This window comes from Ranitomeya imitator, chromosome 6, assembly GCF_032444005.1.
Source record: "Ranitomeya imitator isolate aRanImi1 chromosome 6, aRanImi1.pri, whole genome shotgun sequence".
NCBI classification, from domain to species: domain Eukaryota; kingdom Metazoa; phylum Chordata; class Amphibia; order Anura; family Dendrobatidae; genus Ranitomeya; species Ranitomeya imitator.
The window spans coordinates 214,038,287-214,065,235 of record NC_091287.1 but is presented as its reverse complement, the minus strand read 5'-3'; the positions used below and the strand labels follow the sequence as shown (position 1 = coordinate 214,065,235).

The following is a 26,949-nucleotide window of genomic DNA, read 5'->3' as shown; positions in this document are numbered from 1 at the left end:
TAATTTAATGAGCACATTTGACAATTTTTATTTTCAACTTAAGGTTGCTTAAATCTTAAATCAGTGTACAATCCTGTCCATTTGTGAGTTACAGACGACACTTTTCATGGTCAAAGCTCGCTTGTTTCATGCAACGTGTTTTAATGAAGTGACTAATTTTATGTAATGGGTAAGAAGACTGTAAATATTTTATTTTGTTGCACGCCAACCTGCATGCACATCACCACAGGGACTCCTACAGCCCAGACCCGCAGCCCTGACAGGGATCGCTTCCCTCTCTGACTTCCTAGCGTTCCACGCATCGCCAAGTGCTCTCTCTTGTTGGAGCCTGCTCATCACAATTGCTTGTCCCATCTCTGCGGGGTCCGTTTTTCACCATACTTCTCTCTACAACAAGTGAGGTTTGACAAAGGCCCACCGCAGGGCCGAAACGTTACCTCAACATTCCTATACTTCTGTGGTGAATACATTAAATTACTCTCCTTTTTGCATTTAAAACTCCGAATATTTGTGTTTCTACGAACCTGGATGCTTTATACAACAGTAATAAATACTGGCCATGTGATCTACTTGGATACTGGGTAGGATATTGGATGCAAATAGCGTATCATTAGTCAATTTCATAGATCTATGCCAATATAATGGAAATGTACTCTTACTAAAACAAACCCTGGTATTTATGAAGTATAGATACTGTTAACGTGTATAAATACTTCACTATTAGAATAGTTAGATTCCATGTTAAAGTGGTTGTGCACATTGGAAAACTTCTGGTCTTCAAACACTTTTACATGTAAAATAACAAACACAGCAGGTCCTCACCCTGCGTGGGTCAAGTGCCAACCCTTCGGTGCTGATCCTGTCATTGTGTTTTTGCAGCAGCGGTGATGGAGTGACCACAGCGGTGAGGCAGCAATCCCTGAGCTCAGCAGCTCAAGCCTTTAGGGCAGGGGTCCCCAACCTGTAGCTCGGGAGCCACATGTGGCTCGCGAGCCTGTGAGGTGTGGCTCGCGGCTGCCTGCCAGCTTGGTGCATTAGCACCAGGTGTAAATAACTATTAAGATCAGATCTCTAAATGGTGACTTGTGTGTAGCCCTGTACAGAAGAGCAGATCTGAATGGGGGTGAGATAGGAAACCGTGGAGCTTGGCATACTGCCTTGGTGTGATTTCAGTGGAAAAGCTTTGGTTAAGTAAAAAGGGCAGCACACTGCAGCGCCAAAACATGCAAACTTGAAAACACGAAATTTGAACTGCATTACTGCACTAGAAATATGAAAAATGAGAGCTTTTAGCGCATAAAAATGGCCATATTTATGTGTACCTCGTAGCCACTTTACGGCATCTCTCTTATACGAGGTCCTACGCTTGACCTACCTCGCTGAGAATAAACGTCTCCATCTGAATGGGTACATGTGAAACCTCTTCTTGGACTCAAATTCTCACTCTCTGTGGAGGGGTATTAGACCTACTATAATTAAAACACCTGTGGCTAGGAGGCGGGAGTGCACGATCAGAAGGCTAGAGAATACATTTCAAAAACCTGACCTGCACATCCAAACATAGACTGAGTGTGAACAGGTGCTGAACCCAGAGTCGCCAACTCGTATATAGTTAAGTAAAAAGGGCAGCACACTGCAGCGCCAAAACATGCAAACTTGAAAACACGAAATTTGAACTGCATTACTGCACTAGAAATATGAAAAATGAGAGCTTTTAGCGCATAAAAATGGCCATATTTATGTGTACCTCGTAGCCACTTTACGGCATCTCTCTTATACGAGGTCCTACGCTTGACCTACCTCGCTGAGAATAAACGTCTCCATCTGAATGGGTACATGTGAAACCTCTTCTTGGACTCAAATTCTCACTCTCTGTGGAGGGGTATTAGACCTACTATAATTAAAACACCTGTGGCTAGGAGGCGGGAGTGCACGATCAGAAGGCTAGAGAATACATTTCAAAAACCTGACCTGCACATCCAAACATAGACTGAGTGTGAACAGGTGCTGAACCCAGAGTCGCAAACTCGTATATAGTTAAGTAAAAAGGGCAGCACACTGCAGCGCCAAAACATGCAAACTTGAAAACACGAAATTTGAACTGCATTACTGCACTAGAAATATGAAAAATGAGAGCTTTTAGCGCATAAAAATGGCCATATTTATGTGTACCTCGTAGCCACTTTACGGCATCTCTCTTATACAAGGTCCTACGCTTGACCTACCTCGCTGAGAATAAACGTCTCCATCTGAATGGGTACATGTGAAACCTCTTCTTGGACTCAAATTCTCACTCTCTGTGGAGGGGTATTAGACCTACTATAATTAAAACACCTGTGGCTAGGAGGCGGGAGTGCACGATCAGAAGGCTAGAGAATACATTTCAAAAACCTGACCTGCACATCCAAACATAGACTGAGTGTGAACAGGTGCTGAACCCAGAGTCGCCAACTCGTATATAGTTAAGTAAAAAGGGCAGCACACTGCAGCGCCAAAACATGCAAACTTGAAAACACGAAATTTGAACTGCATTACTGCACTAGAAATATGAAAAATGAGAGCTTTTAGCGCATAAAAATGGCCATATTTATGTGTACCTCGTAGCCACTTTACGGCATCTCTCTTATACGAGGTCCTACGCTTGACCTACCTCGCTGAGAATAAACGTCTCCATCTGAATGGGTACATGTGAAACCTCTTCTTGGACTCAAATTCTCACTCTCTGTGGAGGGGTATTAGACCTACTATAATTAAAACACCTGTGGCTAGGAGGCGGGAGTGCATAGACTGAGTGTGAACAGGTGCTCTCATTTTTCATATTTCTAGTGCAGTAATGCAGTTCAAATTTCGTGTTTTCAAGTTTGCATGTTTTGGCGCTGCAGTGTGCTGCCCTTTTTACTTAACTATATACGAGTTGGCGACTCTGGGTTCAGCACCTGTTCACACTCAGTCTATGTTTGGATGTGCAGGTCAGGTTTTTGAAATGTATTCTCTAGCCTTCTGATCGTGCACTCCCGCCTCCTAGCCACAGGTGTTTTAATTATAGTAGGTCTAATACCCCTCCACAGAGAGTGAGAATTTGAGTCCAAGAAGAGGTTTCACATGTACCCATTCAGATGGAGACGTCTATTCTCAGCGAGGTAGGTCAAGCGTAGGACCTCGTATAAGAGAGATGCCGTAAAGTGGCTACGAGGTACACATAAATATGGCCATTTTTATGCGCTAAAAGCTCTCATTTTTCATATTTCTAGTGCAGTAATGCAGTTCAAATTTCGTGTTTTCAAGTTTGCATGTTTTGGCGCTGCAGTGTGCTGCCCTTTTTACTTAACTATATACGAGTTGGCGACTCTGGGTTCAGCACCTGTTCACACTCAGTCTATGTTTGGATGTGCAGGTCAGGTTTTTGAAATGTATTCTCTAGCCTTCTGATCGTGCACTCCCGCCTCCTAGCCACAGGTGTTTTAATTATAGTAGGTCTAATACCCCTCCACAGAGAGTGAGAATTTGAGTCCAAGAAGAGGTTTCACATGTACCCATTCAGATGGAGACGTTTATTCTCAGCGAGGTAGGTCAAGCGTAGGACCTCGTATAAGAGAGATGCCGTAAAGTGGCTACGAGGTACACATAAATATGGCCATTTTTATGCGCTAAAAGCTCTCATTTTTCATATTTCTAGTGCAGTAATGCAGTTCAAATTTCGTGTTTTCAAGTTTGCATGTTTTGGCGCTGCAGTGTGCTGCCCTTTTTACTTAACTATATACGAGTTGGCGACTCTGGGTTCAGCACCTGTTCACACTCAGTCTATGTTTGGATGTGCAGGTCAGATTTTTGAAATGTATTCTCTAGCCTTCTGATCGTGCACTCCCGCCTCCTAGCCACAGGTGTTTTAATTATAGTAGGTCTAATACCCCTCCACAGAGAGTGAGAATTTGAGTCCAAGAAGAGGTTTCACATGTACCCATTCAGATGGAGACGTCTATTCTCAGCGAGGTAGGTCAAGCGTAGGACCTCGTATAAGAGAGATGCCGTAAAGTGGCTACGAGGTACACATAAATATGGCCATTTTTATGCGCTAAAAGCTCTCATTTTTCATATTTCTAGTGCAGTAATGCAGTTCAAATTTCGTGTTTTCAAGTTTGCATGTTTTGGCGCTGCAGTGTGCTGCCCTTTTTACTTAACTATATACGAGTTGGCGACTCTGGGTTCAGCACCTGTTCACACTCAGTCTATGTTTGGATGTGCAGGTCAGGTTTTTGAAATGTATTCTCTAGCCTTCTGATCGTGCACTCCCGCCTCCTAGCCACAGGTGTTTTAATTATAGTAGGTCTAATACCCCTCCACAGAGAGTGAGAATTTGAGTCCAAGAAGAGGTTTCACATGTACCCATTCAGATGGAGACGTTTATTCTCAGCGAGGTAGGTCAAGCGTAGGACCTCGTATAAGAGAGATGCCGTAAAGTGGCTACGAGGTACACATAAATATGGCCATTTTTATGCGCTAAAAGCTCTCATTTTTCATATTTCTAGTGCAGTAATGCAGTTCAAATTTCGTGTTTTCAAGTTTGCATGTTTTGGCGCTGCAGTGTGCTGCCCTTTTTACTTAACTATATACGAGTTGGCGACTCTGGGTTCAGCACCTGTTCACACTCAGTCTATGTTTGGATGTGCAGGTCAGATTTTTGAAATGTATTCTCTAGCCTTCTGATCGTGCACTCCCGCCTCCTAGCCACAGGTGTTTTAATTATAGTAGGTCTAATACCCCTCCACAGAGAGTGAGAATTTGAGTCCAAGAAGAGGTTTCACATGTACCATTCAGATGGAGACGTTTATTCTCAGCGAGGTAGGTCAAGCGTAGGACCTCGTATAAGAGAGATGCCGTAAAGTGGCTACGAGGTACACATAAATATGGCCATTTTTATGCGCTAAAAGCTCTCATTTTTCATATTTCTAGTGCAGTAATGCAGTTCAAATTTCGTGTTTTCAAGTTTGCATGTTTTGGCGCTGCAGTGTGCTGCCCTTTTTACTTAACTATATACGAGTTGGCGACTCTGGGTTCAGCACCTGTTCACACTCAGTCTATGTTTGGATGTGCAGGTCAGGTTTTTGAAATGTATTCTCTAGCCTTCTGATCGTGCACTCCCGCCTCCTAGCCACAGGTGTTTTAATTATAGTAGGTCTAATACCCCTCCACAGAGAGTGAGAATTTGAGTCCAAGAAGAGGTTTCACATGTACCCATTCAGATGGAGACGTTTATTCTCAGCGAGGTAGGTCAAGCGTAGGACCTCGTATAAGAGAGATGCCGTAAAGTGGCTACGAGGTACACATAAATATGGCCATTTTTATGCGCTAAAAGCTCTCATTTTTCATATTTCTAGTGCAGTAATGCAGTTCAAATTTCGTGTTTTCAAGTTTGCATGTTTTGGTGCTGCAGTGTGCTGCCCTTTTTACTTAACTATATACGAGTTGGCGACTCTGGGTTCAGCACCTGTTCACACTCAGTCTATGTTTGGATGTGCAGGTCAGGTTTTTGAAATGTATTCTCTAGCCTTCTGATCGTGCACTCCCGCCTCCTAGCCACAGGTGTTTTAATTATAGTAGGTCTAATACCCCTCCACAGAGAGTGAGAATTTGAGTCCAAGAAGAGGTTTCACATGTACCCATTCAGATGGAGACGTTTATTCTCAGCGAGGTAGGTCAAGCGTAGGACCTCGTATAAGAGAGATGCCGTAAAGTGGCTACGAGGTACACATAAATATGGCCATTTTTATGCGCTAAAAGCTCTCATTTTTCATATTTCTAGTGCAGTAATGCAGTTCAAATTTCGTGTTTTCAAGTTTGCATGTTTTGGCGCTGCAGTGTGCTGCCCTTTTTACTTAACTATATACGAGTTGGCGACTCTGGGTTCAGCACCTGTTCACACTCAGTCTATGTTTGGATGTGCAGGTCAGGTTTTTGAAAAGCTTTGGTTGTCATACCAGTAATGGAGGCTCTCGGTAACACTACTGTGAGTGGGGAAGAAGCTGGTTGTGGCTCGCGACCCTCTCTCAGAGCTGAACGTGGCTCACGACCCTCTTTTCACAGCTGGATGTGGCTCTCGAGGTCAAAAAGGTTGGGGACCTCTGCTTTAGGGTATGTGCACACGTCAGGATTTCTTGCAGAAATTTCCTGAAGAAAACCGGAAATTTTCTGCAAGAAATCCGCATTTTTTTTTGCTTTTTTTCCCCGCTTTTTTCACATTTTTGTTAGCATTTTGCAAGCGAAATTAGCTTGCAGAATGCTAAAGTTTTCCAAGCGATCTGTAGCATCGCTTGGAAAACTGACTGACAGGTTGGTCACACTTGTCAAACAGTGTTTGACAAGTGTGACCAACTTTTTACTATAGATGCTGCCTAACACAGAGCATCTATAGGAACGGAAACGGCAGCGTGCACCGATGAGAGGCGGGAGGACTCCGGGGCCATCAGAGGGTGAGTATATCACTATTTTTTATTTTAATTCTTTTTTTTTTTACCAATTACATGGTGCCCAGTCTGTGGAGGAGAGTCTCCTCTCCTCCACCCTGGGTACGAACCGCACATAATCTGCTTACTTCCCGCATGGTGTGCACAGCCCCATACGGAAAGTAAGCAGATCAATGCATTCCTAGGTGTGCTGAATCCCCGCAATTCCGCAAATTTAATGAACATGTTGCTTTTTTTTCCGCAATGCGATTTTTTCGCGGAAAAAACATTTGCACAAGAAATGCAGAATACACTTTAAATAATAGGAGGCATATGCAAGCGAAAAATACTGAACATGTGCACATGGCCTTATATCAGCAAAGCTTGTGAGCTCAGTGATTGGTTTCATCACCAATGCAGCCAAATATCTCAAAATGCAGGCGGTAGCCCCAGGGAAGGTGAGACCCTGCTGTGTTTGTTGCTATACATGTTTAAAAGCATTTGGAGACCGGTTTTGTTTTACAAGAAAATGTCTTTAACAGGACATCTGTTATGATACGGTGACCTTGGAGCCGCATGAATCTTTCTCTGGAGTAGGTGGTAACTGTACTGACCGCAAATCCTGAACTAACACCGCAACTAGAAGTAGCTGTGGGGTGTGCCTAACAAACCCTAGACACCTCGACACAGCCGGAGGACTAAATACCCGTATAGATGGAAATAGGAATTCTACCTTGCCTCAGAGCAGAACCCCAAAGGATAGGCAGCCCCCCACGAATATTGACTGTGAGTAGGAGAGGAAAGACACACGCAGGCAGAAAACAGGATTTAGCAAAAGAGGCCACTCTAGCTAAAATAGGAAAGGATAGGACAGAATACTAAGTGGTCAGTATTAAAACCCTTCCAAAAATATCCACAGCAGATAATACAAAAAATTCCACCATCTAACTAAAGACGTGGAACATATATCTGCAACTCCTGAGAATCCAACTAGACTGAGTAAATACTGACACAATCTAAGCTGGACAAGAAAAAACTAAAGAATAGCACTGAATTATAAAGTACACAGCATGTGTGCCACAGAAACAAAACCAGACACTTATCTTTGCTGATTTGGCAGCAAGGCAGGAGGAACCAGACAGAGGTCAAACACCTCCCAAAAACCATGGACAACTGGCAAGGACTAATGAATCCTGCATACCTAAACACCCCAGTCAGAACTGCAATCAGCAGATACACCTGACCAGGACTACAACCCAGGGACAACTGCATTACCACCTACAACCACCGGAGGGAGCCCAAAGGCAAAATTCACAACAGTACCCCCCTTTGAGGAGGGGTCACCGAACCCTCACCAGAGCCCCCAGGCCGATCAGGATGAGCCAGATGAAAGGCACGAACCAAATCAGCAGCATGGACATCAGAGGCAAAAACCCAAGAATTATCCTCCTGGCCATAACCCTTCCATTTGACAAGGTACTGAAGCCTCCGCCTCGAAAAACGAGAATCCAAAATCTTCTCAACCACATACTCCAACTCCCCATCAACCAACACAGGGGCCGGAGGATCAACAGAGGGAACAACGGGCACCACATATTTCCGCAGTAAAGATCTATGGAAGACATTATGGATAGCAAAAGAGGCCGGAAGCGCCAATCGAAAAGACACCGGATTAATAATCCAAGAAATCCTATAAGGACCAATAAACCGAGGCTTAAACTTAGGAGAAGAAACCTTCATAGGAACATGACGGGAAGACAACCAGACCAGATCCCCAACCCGAAGCCGGGAACCAACACACCGACGACGGTTAGCAAAACGTTGAGCCTCCTCCTGAGACAACACCAAATTGTCCACGACATGAGCCCAAATCTGCTGCAACCTGTCAACCACAGAATCCACACCAGGACAGTCAGAAGGCTCAACCTGCCCAGAAGAAAAACGAGGATGAAAACCAAAATTACAAAAGAAAGGCGAAACCAAAGTAGCCGAACTAGCCCGATTATTAAGGGCAAACTCGGCCAATGGCAAGAAGGCCACCCAATCATCCTGATCAGCAGACACAAAGCATCTCAAATAAGTCTCCAAAGTCTGATTAGTTCGCTCGGTCTGACCATTTGTCTGAGGATGAAATGCAGAAGAAAAAGACAAATCAATGCTCAGCCTAGCACAAAAGGCCCGCCAAAACCTAGAAACAAACTGGGAACCTCTGTCGGACACAATATTCTCCGGGATACCATGCAAACGAACCACATGCTGAAAAAACAACGGAACCAAATCTGAAGAGGAAGGCAATTTAGGCAAGGCACCAAATGAACCATCTTAGAGAACCAGTCACAAACAACCCAGATAACCGACATCCTCTGGGAAACTGGAAGATCAGAAATAAAATCCATAGAAACATGCGTCCAGGGCCTCTCAGGGACCGGTAATGGCAAAAGCAACCCACTAGCACGGGAACAACAAGGCTTGGCCCGCGCACAAGTCCCACAGGACTGCACAAAAGAACGCACATCACGTGACAAAGAAGGCCACCAAAAGGACCTACCAACCAAGTCTCTGGTACCAAAAATACCAGGATGACCAGCCAACACAGAACAGTGAACCTCAGAAATCACTCTACTAGTCCATCTGTCAGGAACAAACAGTTTCCCCACTGGACAGTGGTCAGGTCTATCAGCCTGAAATTCCTGACGAACCTGTCGTAAATCAGGGGAAATGGCAGAAAGGACCACCCCTTCTTTCAGAATGCCGACCGGTTCAAGGACCTCAGGAGAATCAGGCAAAAAACTCCTAGAGAGGGCATCAGCCTTAATATTCTTAGAACCCGGAAGATACAAGACCACGAAATCAAAACGGGAAAAAAACAAAGACCATCGAGCCTGTCTAGGATTCAGCCGTTTGGCAGACTCAAGGTAAATCAGATTCTTATGATCGGTCAAGACCACAATACGGTGCTTAGCTCCCTCAAGCCAATGTCGCCACTCCTCAAACGCCCACTTCATAGCCAACAACTCCCGATTGCCGACATCATAATTGCGTTCAGCAGGCGAAAGCTTACGGGAAAAGAAGGCACACGGTTTCATCAAGGAACCAACAGGATCCCTCTGAGACAAAACGGCCCCTGCCCCAATCTCAGAAGCGTCAATCTCAACCTGAAATGGAAGAGAAACATCCGGTTGGTGCAACACCGGAGCAGAAGTAAATCGGCGTTTAAGCTCCTGAAAGGCAGAGACAGCCGCAGAGGACCAATTCGCCACATCAGCGCCATTCTTCGTCAAATCGGTCAAGGGTTTAACCACACTGGAAAAGTTAGCAATGAAATGGCGATAAAAATTTGCAAAACCCAAAAATTTCTGAAGGCTCTTCACGGATGTGGGCTGAATCCAATCAGGAATGGCCTGAACCTTAACTGGATCCATCTCCATAGATGAGGGAGAAAAAATGAAGCCCAAAAAAGAAACCTTCTGCACCCCAAAGAGACACTTAGGCCCCTTCACAAACAAAGCATTGTCATGAAGGATCTGAAATACCATCCTGACCTGTTCCACATGAGACTCCCAATCATCGGAAAAAATCAAAATATTGTCCAAATATACAATCAAGAATTTATCAATATAATTCCGGAAAATATCATGCATGAAGGACTGAAAAACAGATGGAGCATTAGTGAGCCCGAATGGCATCACAAGGTATTCAAAATGGCCTTCAGGCGTATTAAACGCAGTTTTCCATTCATCACCCTGCTTAATACGAACAAGATTATATGCCCCTCGAAGGTCAATCTTCGTAAACCAACTAGCCCCCTTAATCCTAGCAAACAAATCGGAAAGCAAAGGTAAAGGGTATTGAAACTTGACCGTGATCTTATTCAAGAGGCGATAATCAATACAGGGTCTCAAGGAGCCATCCTTCTTAGCAACAAAAAAAAAATCCCACTCCCAACGGTGAGGAAGATGGCCGAATATGCCCTTTCTCCAAAGACTCCTTAACATAACTCCGCATGGTGGTATGTTCAGGTACAGACAGGTTGAAAAGTCGACCCTTAGGAAACTTACAGCCTGGAATCAAGTCAATCGCACAATCACAGTCCCTGCGCGGTGGAAGGGAACTGGACTTGGGCTCATCGAATACATCCTGAAAATCAGACAAAAACTCTGGAATTTCAGAAGAGGAAGAAGAGGAGATTGAAATCAAAGAAACATCATTATGAACCCCCTGACAACCCCAACTAGTCACAGACATAGACTTCCAATCCAACACAGGATTATGTACCTGCAACCACGGAAAACCCAGCACAATAGCATCATGCAAATTATGCAACACCAGAAATCGACAATCTTCCTGATGCGCTGGCGCCATGCGCATGGTCACCTGTGTCCAAAACTGGGGCTTATTTTTAGCCAAAGGTGTAGCATCAATGCCTCTTAAAGGAATAGGGTTCTGCAAAGGCTGCAAAGGAAAACCACAACGCCTGGCAAACTCAAAGTCCATTAAGTTCAAGGCGGCGCCTGAATCCACAAACGCCATGACAAAAAATGATGACAATGAGCAGATCAAGGACACAGATAACAGAAATTTAGGTTGTACAGTACTGATGGTAAAAAAACTAGCGATCCTCTTTGTCCGCTTAGGGCAGACTGAAAAGACATGAGAAGCATCGCCACAATAATAACACAACCTATTCTGACGTCTGAATCCATGTCGTTCCGTTCTAGACAGAATCCTATCACACTGCATTGGCTCAGGAATCTGGTCTGAGGACAACGCCACAGTGCGCACAGTTCTGCGCTCTCGCAAGCGCCGGTCAATCTGAATGGCCAGAGACATAGAATCACTCAGACCGAAAGGCGTGGGAAACCCCACCATAACATCTTCAACGGATTCAGAAAGACCCTTTCTGAAAATTGCCGCCAAAGCATCATCATTCCATTTAGTCAACACAGACCATTTTCTAAATTTCTGACAATACAATTCTGCCGCCTCTTGACCCTGAGACAGGGCCAACAAGGTCTTCTCCGCTTGATCCACAGAATTTGGTTCATCATATAATAATTCTAAAGCCTGAAAAAAGGAGTCTACATTAAGCAAAGCCGGATTCCCAGATTCCAGGGAAAATGCCCAATCCTGTGGATCGCCATGCAGCAGGGAGATGACGATTTTAACCTGCTGAATGGAATCACCAGAGGATCGAGGTCTCAGAGCAAAAAAACAGTTTACAGTTGTTTTTAAGACTCAAAAATTTGGACCTGTCACCAAAAAACAAATTAGGAGTAGGAATCTTCGGCTCTAAAACAGGAGTCTGAACAATATAATCAGAAATACCCTGTACCCTAGCAGCAAGCTGGTCTACACGAGAAGCTAATTCCTGAACATCCATGCTAGCACAAGACTCCTCAGCCACCCAGAGAAAAAGAGGGAAGAAAAGACAAAGCAGACTGCAGAAAAAAAATGACTCAACACCGTTCTTCCCTTCTTCTGAGATGCATTTAACTCATTATTGGCCAGTTGTACTGTTATGATCCGGTGACCTTGAGCCGCATGAATCTTTCTCTGGAGTAGGTGGTAACTGTACTGACCGCAAATCCTGAACTAACACCGCAACTAGAAGTAGCCGTGGGGTGTGCCTAACAAACCCTAGACACCTCGACACAGCCGGAGGACTAAATACCCCTATAGATGGAAATAGGAATTCTACCTTGCCTCAGAGCAGAACCCCAAAGGATAGGCAGCCCCCCACGAATATTGACTGTGAGTTGGAGAGGAAAGACACACGCAGGCAGAAAACAGGATTTAGCAAAAGAGGCCACTCTAGCTAAAATAGGAAAGGATAGGACAGAATACTAAGCGGTCAGTATTAAAACCCTTCCAAAAATATCCACAGCAGATAATACAAAAAAATTCCACCATCTAACTAAAGATGTGGAACGTATATCTGCAACTCCTGAGAATCCAACTAGACTGAGTAAATACTGACACAATCTAAGCTGGACAAGAAAAAACTAAAGAATAGCACTGAATTATAAAGCACACAGCATGTGTGCCACAGAAACAAAACCAGACACTTATCTTTGCTGATTTGGCAGCAAGGCAGGAGGAACCAGACAGAGGTCAAACACCTCCCAAAAACCATGGACAACTGGCAAGGACTAATGAATCCTGCACACCTAAACACCCCAGTCAGAACTGCAATCAGCAGATACACCTGACCAGGACTGCAACCCAGGGACAACTGCATTACCACCTACAACCACCGGAGGGAGCCCAAAGGCAGAATTCACAACAGACATCCCAAAATCCATGTATAAATAGCACGCCTGCATTGCATTTTTCTTTGTTGGGTGCCTTTATGCTCCAGTGCAGAAGTTGGCTGCAACTTATGAAAAACTGTAATTATCCAACTGGCCTAGTGGTTACTCGGTCCGGGTCCAGTCGTCATTAAAGGGGTGGTCACGGTGGCAGCAACCCGGTCCATAGACCTGGGAGTCCAAATTAAGGGGAAGATCTGTAAAGAGGTTATTAGAAATAAGAATGTTCGTGACTCCACATGCGGTATTCGGTCAGGGGTGACCGACGCTACTTAAAGGGGTCCTCTGGGAAGTGATGGCACAGCAGCAAGTTCTGGTTTATGGCCGCCACAAACATCTTGACAGCAGCAGTCTTCATTGCTTCAGAAGCTTGAAATATTCCACCACAAGACTTTTCAGTGCTGTGACCATCTGATAAAATAATGGCAAATGTATTGCCCCTGCTTGCTCCAGAATCTTTCTGAAGGTTTATACAAATGATAGGAGATTTATGCCGATCAATTTATTTTTGTCAAGTTCATCTACTAAAGCAATAAACGGGAACCTCTTGGGTCATAACAAGTATTGAATAGTAGGATACTCTAGGACTTGTAATTGCCATCCGAATGATGCTGTTTTCTTAGGTGTCTGTGAGTGGTGAAAGCAGATATTGTTCTAATTACACTGTTCCCCAGACACTACACAATTGGAGAGCTGCCAGGGCCTAGTGGTTACTCAGTACCGGGTCCAGTCGTCATTAAAGGGGTGAATAGTTAAGTAAATAAGGCAGCACACTGCAGCGCTAGAACATACAAACTTGAAAAACGAAATTTGAACTGCATTACTGCACTAGAAATATGAAAAATGAGAGCTTTTAGCGCATAAAAATGGCCAATTTTATGTGTACCTGGTAGCCCCGTTACGGCATCACTCTTATACCAGGTCCTAAACTTGCCTTACCTCGCTGAGAATAAATGTCTCCATCTGAATGGGTACATGTGAAAACCTCTTACTAGACTAAAATTCTCTCTCTCTGTGGAGGGGTATTGGACCTGCTGTAATTAAAACACCTGAAGCTAGGAGGCGGAGTGCACGATCAGAAGGCTAGAGAATACATTTCAAAAACCTGACCTGCACATCCAAACATAGACTCAGTGTGAACAGGTGCTGAACCCAGAGTCGCCAACTCGTATATAGTTAAGTAAATAGGGCAGCACACTGCAGCGCTAGAACATACAAACTTGAAAAACGAAATTTGAACTGCATTACTGCACTAGAAATATGAAAAATGAGAGCTTTTAGCGCATAAAAATGGCCAATTTTATGTGTACCTGGTAGCCCCGTTACGGCATCTCTCTTATACCAGGTCCTAAACTTGCCTTACCTCGATGAGAATAAACGTCTCCATCTGAATGGGTACATGTGAAAACCTCTTACTAGACTAAAATTCTCTCTCTCTGTGGAGGGGTATTGGTATTTCTAGTGCAGTAACGCAGTTCAAATTTCGTTTTTCAAGTTTGTATGTTCTAGTGTTGCAGTGTGCTGCCTTATTTACTTAACTATATATGAGTTGGCGACTCTAGGTTCAGCACCTGTTCACACTGAGTCTATGTTTGGATGTGCAGGTCAGGTTTTTGAAATGTCATTAAAGGGGTGGTCACGGTGGCAGCAACCCGGTCCGTAGCCCTAGCAGTCCAAATTAAGGGGAAGGTCTTTAAAGGGGTTATTAGAAATAAGAATGTTCATGACTCCACCTGTGGTATTTGGTCAGGGGTGACCTATGCTACTTAAAGGGGTCCTCTGGGGAGTGATGGCACAGCAGCAAGGATGGTATGGCTTCCCACAGGTAAAGCTGGGTCCCCAGGGCTCCCGCTGTATTTGGCAAAGATAGTGTGGTGCCAGAAATAATCAGAGAACACAAGGTTGCAGTCTCTGTACCTGTTTTACTGGCGATTTATGGCCACAGTCCAGGGTACCAGTAACAGGTGACACTGGAATCCATACAGCTTTGAAACGAGTAGAATTCCCCTTGCCAGGTCAGATTGGGGGCCTTCCACTACACGCTGTATTAAAGCCCCTTGCCGCCTATGGATTCTTTCAAGATCCTCTCTCACTCTCTATCCTGGGACAGTACCTGCATGGTAGGCAACACGAGCAGTTTTATAGGGGTATCTATTCACGGTGACTCCGGGCTCTGTATGTTGCTGTACAGGTGTGGGTAAGATACTTTCAATCTCCTGCCCTCCAGTTTCTGCTGTGGAGCATACAGTCCCACACAGCCTCAGACTCCCAGTGTCCGGTTCCTGCACTTCAGCATAGAAGGGAGCCCAGTCGCAGCTCTCCTCCAGCTCCTTACTTCTCCTGTGCTCCTTCCTCCTTCTCTGTCTCACACAAACTCCAGACTGAACTATCTCCTCCTCCAAGCCAGAATATACATATCTAGGGAAGCTCCCCTGAAACCGGGTCTAGAGCTCCCCCTTCTGGCCTGAAGTCAGAACATGTTGCATGTACAGGTTACCTGTCAAAGGGATCCTCCTCGTTTCCAGGCATCACCCTCCCCGAGAGGAAGGCAGTACCACTGTGGTACCTGAACTCCTGGGGTGCCACACAATCACAGCACCAATCATGCCAACTGTTCATTTGGACACACCACTCAGCGCATTCCTACTGCAGATGCCTAGAGCAAGGCAGGTGCAGTGGGATTGTAATGTTATTTTCTTCATTTAACCTGAAGGGTTACGTTAAACTAGACATATAAAAGATTAAATACAACTCTTATAAAGAATACAGCCATGCCAGTGCTCTTACCATTATATCAATCATCCTACTAATCGTTCCGTTTTTATCTTTGCTTGTATTGATGAGGTTATTCTGGTGTATGTCTGCTGGATAGCTGGCTATTGTTAACAGTTCACTCCCAACAGAGTTCTGGTTTATGGCCACCACAAACATCTTGACAGCAGCAGTCTTCATTGCTTCAGAAGCTTGAAATATTCCACCACAAGAATTTCCAGTGCTGTGACCATCTGATAAAATAATGGCAAATGTATTGCCCCTGCTTGCTCCAGAATCTTTCTGAATAGCTTCATTTGTTGCCCTTAAAGCACAATCCACAAATGAGCCTTCGCCCACAAAATTCAGTTTGTTAGTGGCTGTTATAAAAATGGAAGCTTTGTCTGTGAGGTTAATGATTGGCTTGACAACATCCGCAAATTGAAGTGCTCCATATCTCCATTGTATTTGGCTGGCACTCTTTCTCATTGCTTGGGAATTTCTAGTGAAGGTCCTGATATATTCTTTAATGTCGTTCAGAATACTCCCAGATGAGTATTTCAGTGCCACACTTCTAGATGTGTCAATAGTGAAATACACATTGATGCTACATGGGAGATTACCTAGAATAAATAAATAATGGTAAGTTACAATGATATAATAACCAAGCATTGATACACACTTTTTTTAATTAACATAGTATTTACAAACTGTGAAGAGGAGATGCTTTCTATGCATCTATGCACAATGTGGGCTATGTTATGGGACTTAATACTTTTCAATATTTACATCAAATATGGCTGACATTTCTCACCGAAGAAGTACATAGTAACATAGTTATTAAGGTTGAAGGAAGACTTTAAGTCCATCTAGTTCAACCCATAGCCTAACCTAATATGCCCTAACATGTTGATCCAGAGGAAGGCAAAAAAAAAACCCATGTGGCAAGGAGTAAGCTCCACATTGGGGAAAAAAATTCCTTCCCGACTCCACATACGGCAATCAGACTAGTTCCCTGGATCAACACCCTATCAGAACAGGTTAAATATTGACCAGTGGGCAGGGGCAACATGGCTATAAGCTGGAGAGGTATGACTGTGGTCAAAGCATGGTACTGAGTGAGTACTGATGAAGTAAATGGTATAATAATATTTTGGTAAAAGACTCAAACAAACCATTTTCTACGTCACACATTTGGTCACTTTAAGGCAGTACAGAACTGGAGTGTAAAGGTCCCCCACAGTAACTTTTAATACAGTGGGTACAGAAAGTATTCATACCTCTTTAAATGTCACTCTGTTTCATTGAAGCCATTTGGTAAATTAAAAAAAAAAATCTCATTAACCCCTTCACCCCGAAGCCTGTTTTCACCTAAGTGACAGGGCCAATTTTTACAATTCTGACCACTGTCAGTTTATGAGGTCATAACTCTGAAACGCTTCAACGGATCCTGGTGATTCTGAGATTGTTTTCTCGTGACATATTGTATTTTATGATAGTGGTAAAACGTCTTCAATATGACTTGCATTTATTTGTGAAAAAAATTGAAATTTGGCGGAAATTGTGAAAATTTAGCAATTTTCAAACTTTTAGTTTTTATACCCTTAAATTAGAGAGTTATATCACATAATATAGTTAATAAACAACATTTCCCACATGTCTACTTTACATCAGCACAATTTTGGAAACAATTTTTTTTGTTAGGGAGTTATAAGGGTTAAAAGTTGACCAGCGATTTCTCATTTTTACAACAAAATTTGCAAAACCATTTTTGTTAGAGACCACCTCACACTTGAAGTGACTTTGAGGGGTCTATTTGACAAAAAATGCCCAAAAGTGACACCATTCTAAAAACTGCACCCCTCAAGGTACTCAAAACCACATTCAAAAAGTTTATTTACCCTTCAGGTGCTTCACAGAAATTTTTGGAATGTTTAAAAAAAATTGAACATTTAACTTTTTTTCACAAAATTTTTACTTCAGATCCAATTTGTTTTATTTTAACAAGGGTAACAGAAGAAATTGGACCACAAACGTCGTTGTGCAATTTGTCCTGAGTACGACGATACCCCATATGTTGGGGTAAACCATTGTTTGGGCACATGGCAGAGCTCGGAAGGGAAGGAGTGCCATTTGACTTTTCAATGCAAAATTTGCTGGAATTGAGATCGGACACCATGTTACATTTGGAGAGCCCCTGATGTGCCTAAACAGTGGAAACCCCCCACAAGTGACACCATTGTGGAAAGTAGACCCCCTAAGGAGCTAATCTAGATGTGTGGTGAGCACTTTGAACCTCCAAGTACTTCACAGAAGTTTCTAATGTAGAGCCGTAAAAGAAAATCATATTTTTTTTCACAAAAAATGATCTTTTCTGTTATGATCCGGTGACTTTGGAGCTGCATGAGAACTTTCACTGGAGATGGTGGCCACTGTACTGACCGCAATTCTGAACTTAACATCGCACCTAGAAGTAGCCGTGGAGTGTACCTAACACACCTAGACACCTCGTCACAGCCGGAGGACTAATTACCCCTAAAGATGGAAAGAGGAATACTATCTTGCCTCAGAGAAAATCCCCAAAGGATAGACAGCCCCCCACAAATATTGGCGGTGAGTCGGAGAGGAAAAAACACACACAGGCAGAAAACAGAATTTGGCACAGGAGGCCACTCTAGCTAAATAGGACAGGATAGGACAGAGTTCTGTGCGGTCAGTATTAAACCCTTCAAAAACATCCACGGCAGAAATTACAAAAACTTTCTACATCTAACTAATAGATGTAGGAGCGTAAATCTGCAACTCCAGTGAATCCTACAATCAGAGCAGGAATAAAAACTGAAACAAGCACACAGCAGTGTGCAACAAATAGAAAGAACCAAACACTTATCTTTGCTGAATTTGGCAGCAGGCAGGAGAAGCCAGAAAGTGATCCATCACTTCACAAGTAACATTGACAACTGGCAAGGGCTAAAGGATCCTGCACACCTAAATATCCCAATCCGAATTGTAATTATCAAATACACCTTGCCAGGACTGTGACTCAGAGACAACTGCATTCCCACCTTCCACCACCAGAGGGAACCCAAGAGCAGAATTCACAACAATTTTCGCCCCAAATTTTTTATTTTTCCAAGGGTAACAGGACAAATTGGACCACAAAAGTTGTTGTGCAATTTGTCCTGAGTACGCCGATACTCCGTGTGTGGGGATAAACCACTCTTTGGGCGCATCGCAGAGCTTGGAAGGGAAGGAGCGCCGTTTGACTTTTCAATGCAAAACTTGCTGGAATTGAGATCGGAACCCATGTTGTGTTTGGAGAGCTCCTGATGTGCCTAAACAGTGGAAACCCCTCACAAGTGACCCCATATTGGAAACTAGACCCCCCAAGGAACTTATCTAGATGTGTTGTGAGAACTTTGAACCCCCAAGTGTTTCACTACAGTTTATAACGCAGAGCCGTGAAAATAAAAAAATATATTTTTTTTCCACGAAAATGATATTTTAGCCCTAAAATTTTTATTTTCCCAAGGGTAACAGGACAAATTGGACCCCAAAAGTTGTTGTCAATTTGTCCTGAGTACGCTGATACCCAATATGTGGGGGGGGAACCACTGTTTGGGCACATGGCAGAGCTCGGAAGGGAAGGAGCGCCGTTTGAAATGCAGACTTAGATGGATTGGCCTACAGGCGTCACGTTGCATTTGCAGAGCCCCTGATGTACCTAAAAAGTAGAAACCCCTCACAAGTGACCCTATATTGGAAACTAGACCCCCAAAGGAACTTATCTAGATGTGTTGTGAGAACTTTGAACCCCCAAGTGTTTCACTAAAGTTTATAACGCAGAGCCGTGAAAATAAAAAATATATTTTTTTCCATGAAAATGATATTTTAGCCCCCAAATTTTTATTTTCCCAAGGGTAACAGGACAAATTGGACCCCAAAAGTTGTTGTCCAATTTGACCTGAGTATGCTGATACCCAATATGTGGGGGGAACTACTGTTTGGGCGCATGGCAGAGCTCGGAAGGGAAGGAGCGCCGTTTGGGATGCAGACTTAGATGGATTGGTCTGCAGGCATCACGTTGCATTTGCAGAGCCCCTGATGTACCTAAACAGTAGAAACCCCTCACAAGTGACCCTATATTGGAAACTAGACCTCCCAAGGAACTTATCTAGATGTGTTGTGAGAACCTTGAACCCCAAAGTGTTTCACTACAGTTTATAATGCAGAGCCGTGAAAATAAAAAATATATTTTTTTCCACAAAAATGATATTTTAGCCCCAAAATTTTTATTTTCCCAAGGGTAACAGGACAAATTGGACCCCAAAAGTTGTTGTCCAATTTGACCTGAGTATGCTGATACCCAATATGTGGGGGGAACTACTGTTTGGGCATATGGCAGAGCTCGGAAGGGAAGGAGCGCCGTTTGGAATGCAGACTTAGATGGATTGGTCTGCAGGCATCACGTTGCATTTGCAGAGCCCCTGATGTACCTAAACAATAGAAACCCCTCACAAGTGACCCTATATTGGAAACTGAACCCCCCAAGGAACTTATCTAGATGTATTGTGAGAACTTGGAACCCTCAAGTGTTTCACTACAGTTTATAATGCAGAGCCATGAAAATAAAAAATCTTTTTTTCCACAAAAATTATTTTTTAGCCCCCGGTTTTGTATTTTCCCAAGGGTAACAGGAGAAATTGAACCCCAAAATTTGTTGACGAATTTGTCCTGAGTATGCTGATACTCCATATGTGGGGGTAATCCCCTGTTTGGGCGCACGGGAGAGCTCGGAAGGGAAGGAGCACTGTTTTAGTTTTTCAACGCAGAATTGGCTGGAATTGAGATCGGACGCCATCGCGTTTGGAGAGCCCCTGATGTGCCTAAACAGTGGAAACCCCCAAATTCTAACTGAAACCCTAACCCAAACACACCCCAAACCCTAATCCCAACCATAACCCTAACCACACCCCTAACCCTAATCCCAACCCTAATCCCAACCGTAAATGTAATCCAAACCCTAACTTTATCCCCAACCCTAACTTTAGACACAACCCTAACCCTAACCATATCTTTAGCCCCAACCCTAACCCTAACCCCAACCCTAGCCCTAACCCTACCCCTAACCCCAACCCTAACTCTAGCCCTAACCCTAGCCCTAACCCCAATCCTAACCCTAGCCCTAACCCCAACCCTAACCCTAGCCCTAACCCTAGCCCTAACCCCAACTCTAACCCTAGCCCTAATGGGAAAATGGAAAGAAATAATTTTTTTTAAATTTTATTATTTTTCCCTAACTAAGGTGGTGATGAAGGGGGGTTTGATTTACTTTTATATCATGTTTTGGCTGAATTTTATGATTGGCAGCCGTCACACACTAAAAGACGCTTTTTATTGCAAAAAATAGTTTTTGCAACACCACATTTTGAGAGCTATAATTTATCCATATTTTGGCCCACAGAGTCAAGTGAGGTCTTGTTTTTGCAGGACGAGTTGTTGTTTTCATTGGTACCATTTTCGGGCACATGACCTTTTTTGATCGCTTTTTATTCCGATTTTTGGGAGGCAGAATGAACATAAACCAGCAATTCCTGAATTTCTTTTAGGGGGGGGCATTTATGCCCGTTCCACATGTGGTAAAATTGATAAAGCAGCTTTATTCTGCATGTCAGTATGATTACAACTATAGCTCAGTTATATCATTTTTTTATGTTTTGGCGCTTTTACACAATAAAAACTATTTTATATAAAAAAGAATTGTTTTTGCATCGCTTTATTCTGAGAGCTATAACTTTTTTATTTTTCTGCTGATGATGCTGTATGGTGCGTTTTTTTTGCGGGACAAGATGACGTTTTCAGCGGTACCATGTTTATTTATATCCGTTTTTTTGATCGTTATGGACGCAGCGATACCAAATATGTGTACTTTTATTGTTTTTTTTTATTTACACAAATAGATGGATTTATTGCAAATTTTTTTTTTATCTTTATTTGGGGATTTTTTTTAATTTTTAGCATTGTCCCAGGGTGAGACATCACTTTATTTCATCATATCACTGATCTGACACTTTGCATAGCACTGTGTCAGATTGGCGATCTGACAGGCAGTGCAGGAGGCTTTCCGGCGCCTGCTCTGAGCATGCGCCGGCTAGACACCTCACTTCGTGACCCGGAAGTAGTTCCGCGGCCATCTTGGATCCGGGGACTCCTTCCGGATAAACGGAACAATGCAATCGCATCGCGTTGCTCCGGTGGGAGAGCGCAGGGAGCCCACATCCCTGCGCGATCCCTCTCTATGCCGCTGTCACTACTGACAGCAGCATCAGAGGGGTTAATTGCCCGCAATCGCTGCTAGCGCCAATTGTGGGCATTGCTGCGTGGTGTCAGCTGTCATATACAGCTGACACCCGCACCCAATCACTGCGGTGCTCAGTGCAAGACCGCGGTGATCGGTGCACCGTACTAGTACTGCGGCTGGCACAGTTGCCGCAGCGCCGTACTAGTACGGCGCATGGCACGAAGGGGTTAATGTACACTCTGCACCCCATCTTGACAGAAAAACCCCAGAAATGTAATAATTTTTGCAAATTTATTTAAAAAGAAAAACTGAAATATCACATGGTAATAAGTATTTTGATCCTTTGCTCAGTATTGAGTAGAAGCACCCTTTTCAGTTGGTACATCCATGAGTCTTCTTGGGAATGATGTAACAAGTTTTTCACCCCTAGATTTGGGGGTCCTTTGCTATTCTTCCTTGCAGATCCTCTCCAGTTCTGTCAAGTTGGATAGTGATCGTTGGTGGACAGCCATTTGCAGGTCTCTCCAGAGATGCTTAATTGGGTTTAGATCAGGGATCTGGCTGGGCCAGTCAAGAATGGTCACAGAGTTGTTCTGAAGCCACTCCTTTGTTATTTTAGCTGTTTGCTTAGGGTCATTGTCTTGTTGGAAGGAGAACCTTCGGCCAAGTCTGAGGTCCAGAGCACTCTGGAAGAGGTTTTCATCCAGGATATCTCTGTGAGTGGCGGGATTCATGTTTCCTTCAATGCAACCAGTCATCCTGTCCCTGCAGCTGAAAGTCATCCCCATAGCATGATGCGTTCTCCACACATACCGCTTAGAATTATCACCAAAAGGGTCTATCCTCATCCTATCAGACCAGAGAATCTTATTTCTCAAAATCTGGAAATCCTTCATGTGTTTTTTTTTTTTAGCAAACTCTATGCAGGCTTTCATATGTCTTGTACTGAGGAGTAGGAACACCGTATGCACTACCCGAAGAGGTGCCCAAGTAGGGTCCAACACCATATATCAAGAGAAAATAAACTTAGGCACTCAACTTTGCAGAGAAAATAAACTTTGCGGAATGTTATGATTTAATGTAGTCATCAAATTAAATGTTTTGGCCACAATAGACGGCCTTCTTCAGTAACAGTGTACAGGGTTAGAGATATGCGTGAATGACCGCATGTAAAATTGTCCCACATCAGCACTGTAGCAGAGTGAATCTGCAGGGAAGCGAAATGTCCAAGGACCGGGTAACCGGTAATGCATGGGAGCCCAGGTGAACGGCGTGCCGGCATGGCAGTCAGAGACGCGGTATCCACCACTAGTCAGATCTCTTACCTGGTCTTTGGACATTTTGCTTCCCTGCAGATTCACTCTGCTGCAGTGCTGATGTGGGACACTTTTACATGCGGTCATTCACGCATATCTCTAACCCTGCACATTGTTACTGAAGAAGGCCGTCTATTGTGGCCGAAACGTTTAATTTGATGACTACATTAAATCATAAAATTCCGCAAAGTTGAGTGCCTAAGTTTATTTTCTCTTGTACTGAGGAGTGTCTTCCGTTGGGCGACTCCGCCAAAAAGGCCTGACTGGTGGAGGGCTGCAGTGATAGTTGACTTTGTGGAAATTTCTCCCATCTTCCTACTGCATCTCTGAAGCTCAACCACAGTGATCTTGGGGTTATTCTTTATCTCTCTCACCAAGGCTCTTTGCCCACAGTTGCTCAGTTTAGCTGGAATGCCTGGTCTAGGAAGACTTCTGGTGGTCCTAACCTTTATTTTATTAAGGGTTAAGGAGGCCACTGTGCTCTTAGGAACGTTGAGTACTGCAGAAATTCTGTTGTAACATTGGCCAGATCTGTGCCTTGCCACGATTCTGTCTCTGCGCTCCTTGGCCAGTTCCTTTGACCTCATGATTCTCATTTGGTCTGACATGCATTGTGAGCTGTGAGGTTTTATATAGAAAGGTGTGTGCTTTTCCAAACCAAGTCCTATCAGTTTAATTAAACACAACTGGATTCCAATGTAGGAGTAGAACCATCTCAAGGAGGATCACAAGGAAATGGACAGCATGTGATTTAAATATGAGTGTGAGCAAAGGGTCTGAATACTTATGACCATGTGATATTTCAGTTTTTCTTTTTTATTAAATTTGCAAAAATTTCTACAGTTCTGCTTTTTTTCAGTCAAGATGGGGTGCAGAGTGTACATTAATGAGAAAAAATGAACTTTAACTTTTTTGAATTTACCAAATGGCTGCAATGAAACGAAGAGTGAAACATTTAAAGGGGTGTGAATACTTTCGGTACCCACTGTATATACTGCACCACAGAAATCTTACATTCTTTTGGGCAGTAGGATGGCTCAGGAATTAGCACTGTTACATTGCAATGCTGGGGCTCTGGGTTCAAATCCCAAAGCGGGCGATATCTGTTCGGAGTTTGTATGCTATCCCCTTGTTTGCGTTGATTTTCTTCCTAACTCTAAAGACATACTGATAGAGAATTTAGATTGTGGGGACAGTAATGACAAAATCTTAAGAGTGCTGTGGAGATTAAGCAATCAAATGTTCCTATGGGGATTAGAAATAAAAGGTGTTTTAACCCCTTAGTGACAGAGCCAATTTGGTACTTAATGACCGAGCCAATTTTTGCAATTCTGACCACTGTCACTTTATGAGGTTATAACTCTGGAACGCTTCAACGGATCCCGCTGATTCTGAGATTGTTTTTTTGTGACATATTGTACTTCATGTTAATGGTAACATTTCTTCGATATTACTTGCGATTATTTATGAAAAAACGGAAATATGGCGAAAATTTTTAACATTTTGCAATTTTCAAACTTTGTATATTTATGCCCTTAAATCAGAGAGATATGTCATGAAAAATAGTTAATAAATAACATTTCCCACATGTCTGCTTTACATCAGCACAATTTTGGAAACAAAATTTTTTTTTGTTAGGGAGTTATAAGGGTTAAAAATTGACCAGCAATTTCTCATTTTTACAACACCATTTTGTTTTAGGGACCACATCACATTTGAAGTCATTTTGAGGGGTCTATATGATAGACAATAATGAAGTGTGACACCATTCTAAAAACTACACCCCTCAAGGTTCTCAAAACCACATTCAAGAAGTTTATTAACCCTTTATGTGCTTCATAGGAACTGAAACAATGTGGAAGGAAAAAATGAACATTTAACTTTTTTTTTGGCAAACATCTTAATTCAGAACCATTTTTTTTATTTTCACAGGAGTAAAAACAGAAATGTAACCATAAATTTTGTTATGCAATTTCTCCTGAATACGCCAATGCCCCATATGTGGGGGTAAACCACTTTTTGGGCGCACCGCAGAACTTAGAAGTGAAGGAGCGCCGTTTGACTTTTTCAATGCAGAATTGGCTGGAATTGAGATTGGACGCCATGTCACGTTTAGAGAGCCCCTGATGTGCCTAAACAGTGGAAACTCCCCACAAGTGACACCATTTTGGAAACTAGACCCCTTAAGGAACTTATCTAGATGTGTGGTGAGCACTTTGAACCCCCAAGTGCTTCACAGAAGTTTATAACGTAGAGCCGTGAAAATAAAAAAATCGCTTTTGTTTACACAAAAATGATCTTTTCGCCCACAAATTCTTATTTTCACAAGGGTAACAGGAGAAATTAGACCACAAAAGTTGTTGTGCGATTTCTCCTGAATACGTCGATACCCCATATGTGAGGGTAAACTACTGTTTGGGCGCACCGCAGAGCTTGGAAGTGAAGGCGCGCCGTTTTACTTTTTCAATGTAGAATTGGCTGGAATTGAGATTGGACGCAATGTCGCGTTTGGAGAGCCCCTGATGTGCCTTAACAGTGGAAACCCCCCACAAGTGACCCAATTTTGGAAACTAGACCCCTTAAGGAACTTATCTAGATGTGTGGTGAGTAGTGTTGAGCATTCCGATACCGCAAGTATCGGGTATCGGCCGATATTTGCGGTATCGGAATTCCGATACCGAGATCCGATATTTTTGTGATATCGGGTATCGGTATCGAATCAATAGGGATGTGGAAAATAAAGAATTAAAATAAAAAATATTGATATGCTCACCTCTCCGGCGGCCCCTGGACTTCACGCTGCTATCCGGGAGGCTTCTTTGTTTAAAAAGCGCGCCTTTCGGACCGGTGAATGACGTCCCGGCTTCTGATTGGTCGCGTGCCGCCCATGTGACCGGCACGCGACCAATCAGAGGCCGCGACGTCATTCGCAGGTCCTCAATTCCTAGAATTAGCAGTTTTGTGAATGAGAATGACGTCGCGGCTTCTGATTGGCCGCGTGCCGCCCATGTGACCAGCACGCAGCCAATCAGAAGCCGCGACGTCATTCTCATTCACAAAACTGCTAATTCTAGGAATTGAGGACCTGCGAATGACGTCGCGGCCTCTGATTGGTCGCGTGCCGGTCACATGGGCGGCACGCGACCAATCAGAAGCCGGGACGTCATTCACAGGTCCGAAAGGCGCGCTTTTTAAACAAAGAAGCCTCCCGGTTAGCAGTGTGAAGTCCAGGGGCCGCCGGAGAGGTGAGCATATCAATATTTTTTATTTTAATTCTTTATTTTACACATCCCTATGGATCCCAGGGCCTGAAGGAGAGTTTCCTCTCCTTCAGACCCTGGGAACCATGAGAATACCTTCCGATACTTGATGTCCCATTGACTTGTATTGGTATCGGATATCGGTATCGGCGATATCCGATATTTTTCGGGTATCGGCCGATACTATCCGATACCGATACTTTCAAGTATCGGACGGTATCACTCAACACTAGTGGTGAGCACTTTGAACCCCCATGTTCTTCACAGAAGTTTATAACGTAGAGCCGTGAAAAAAAAAAATCACATTTTTTCTACAAAAATGATCTTTTTGCCCACAAATTTTTATTTTCACAAGGGTAACAGGAGCAATTAGACCACTAAAGTTGTTGTGCAATTTCTCCTGAGTACGTCAATACCCAATATGTGGGGGTAAACCACTGTTTGGGCGCACCGCAGAGCTTGGAAGAGAAAGAGTGCTGTTTTACTTTTTGAATGTAGAATTGGCTGGAATTGAGATCGGACGCCATGTCGCGTTTGGAGAGCCCCTGATGTGCCTAAACAGTAGAAATCCCC

General features: G+C 43.5%; 1 protein-coding gene across 2 annotated transcripts in view; it reads right to left on the bottom strand.

The window, feature by feature from the left end:
- The window catches only part of LOC138642353 (collagen alpha-2(VI) chain-like), a 668,325-nt gene that overhangs the window by 569,018 nt on the left and 72,358 nt on the right, over positions 1 to 26,949 (bottom strand). For both annotated transcript variants that reach the window (XM_069730466.1, XM_069730467.1), the window contains exon 3: positions 15,536 to 16,122. In XM_069730466.1, the coding sequence (XP_069586567.1) occupies positions 15,536 to 16,122 (587 nt within the window). The remainder of the gene's footprint in view (positions 1 to 15,535; positions 16,123 to 26,949) is intronic.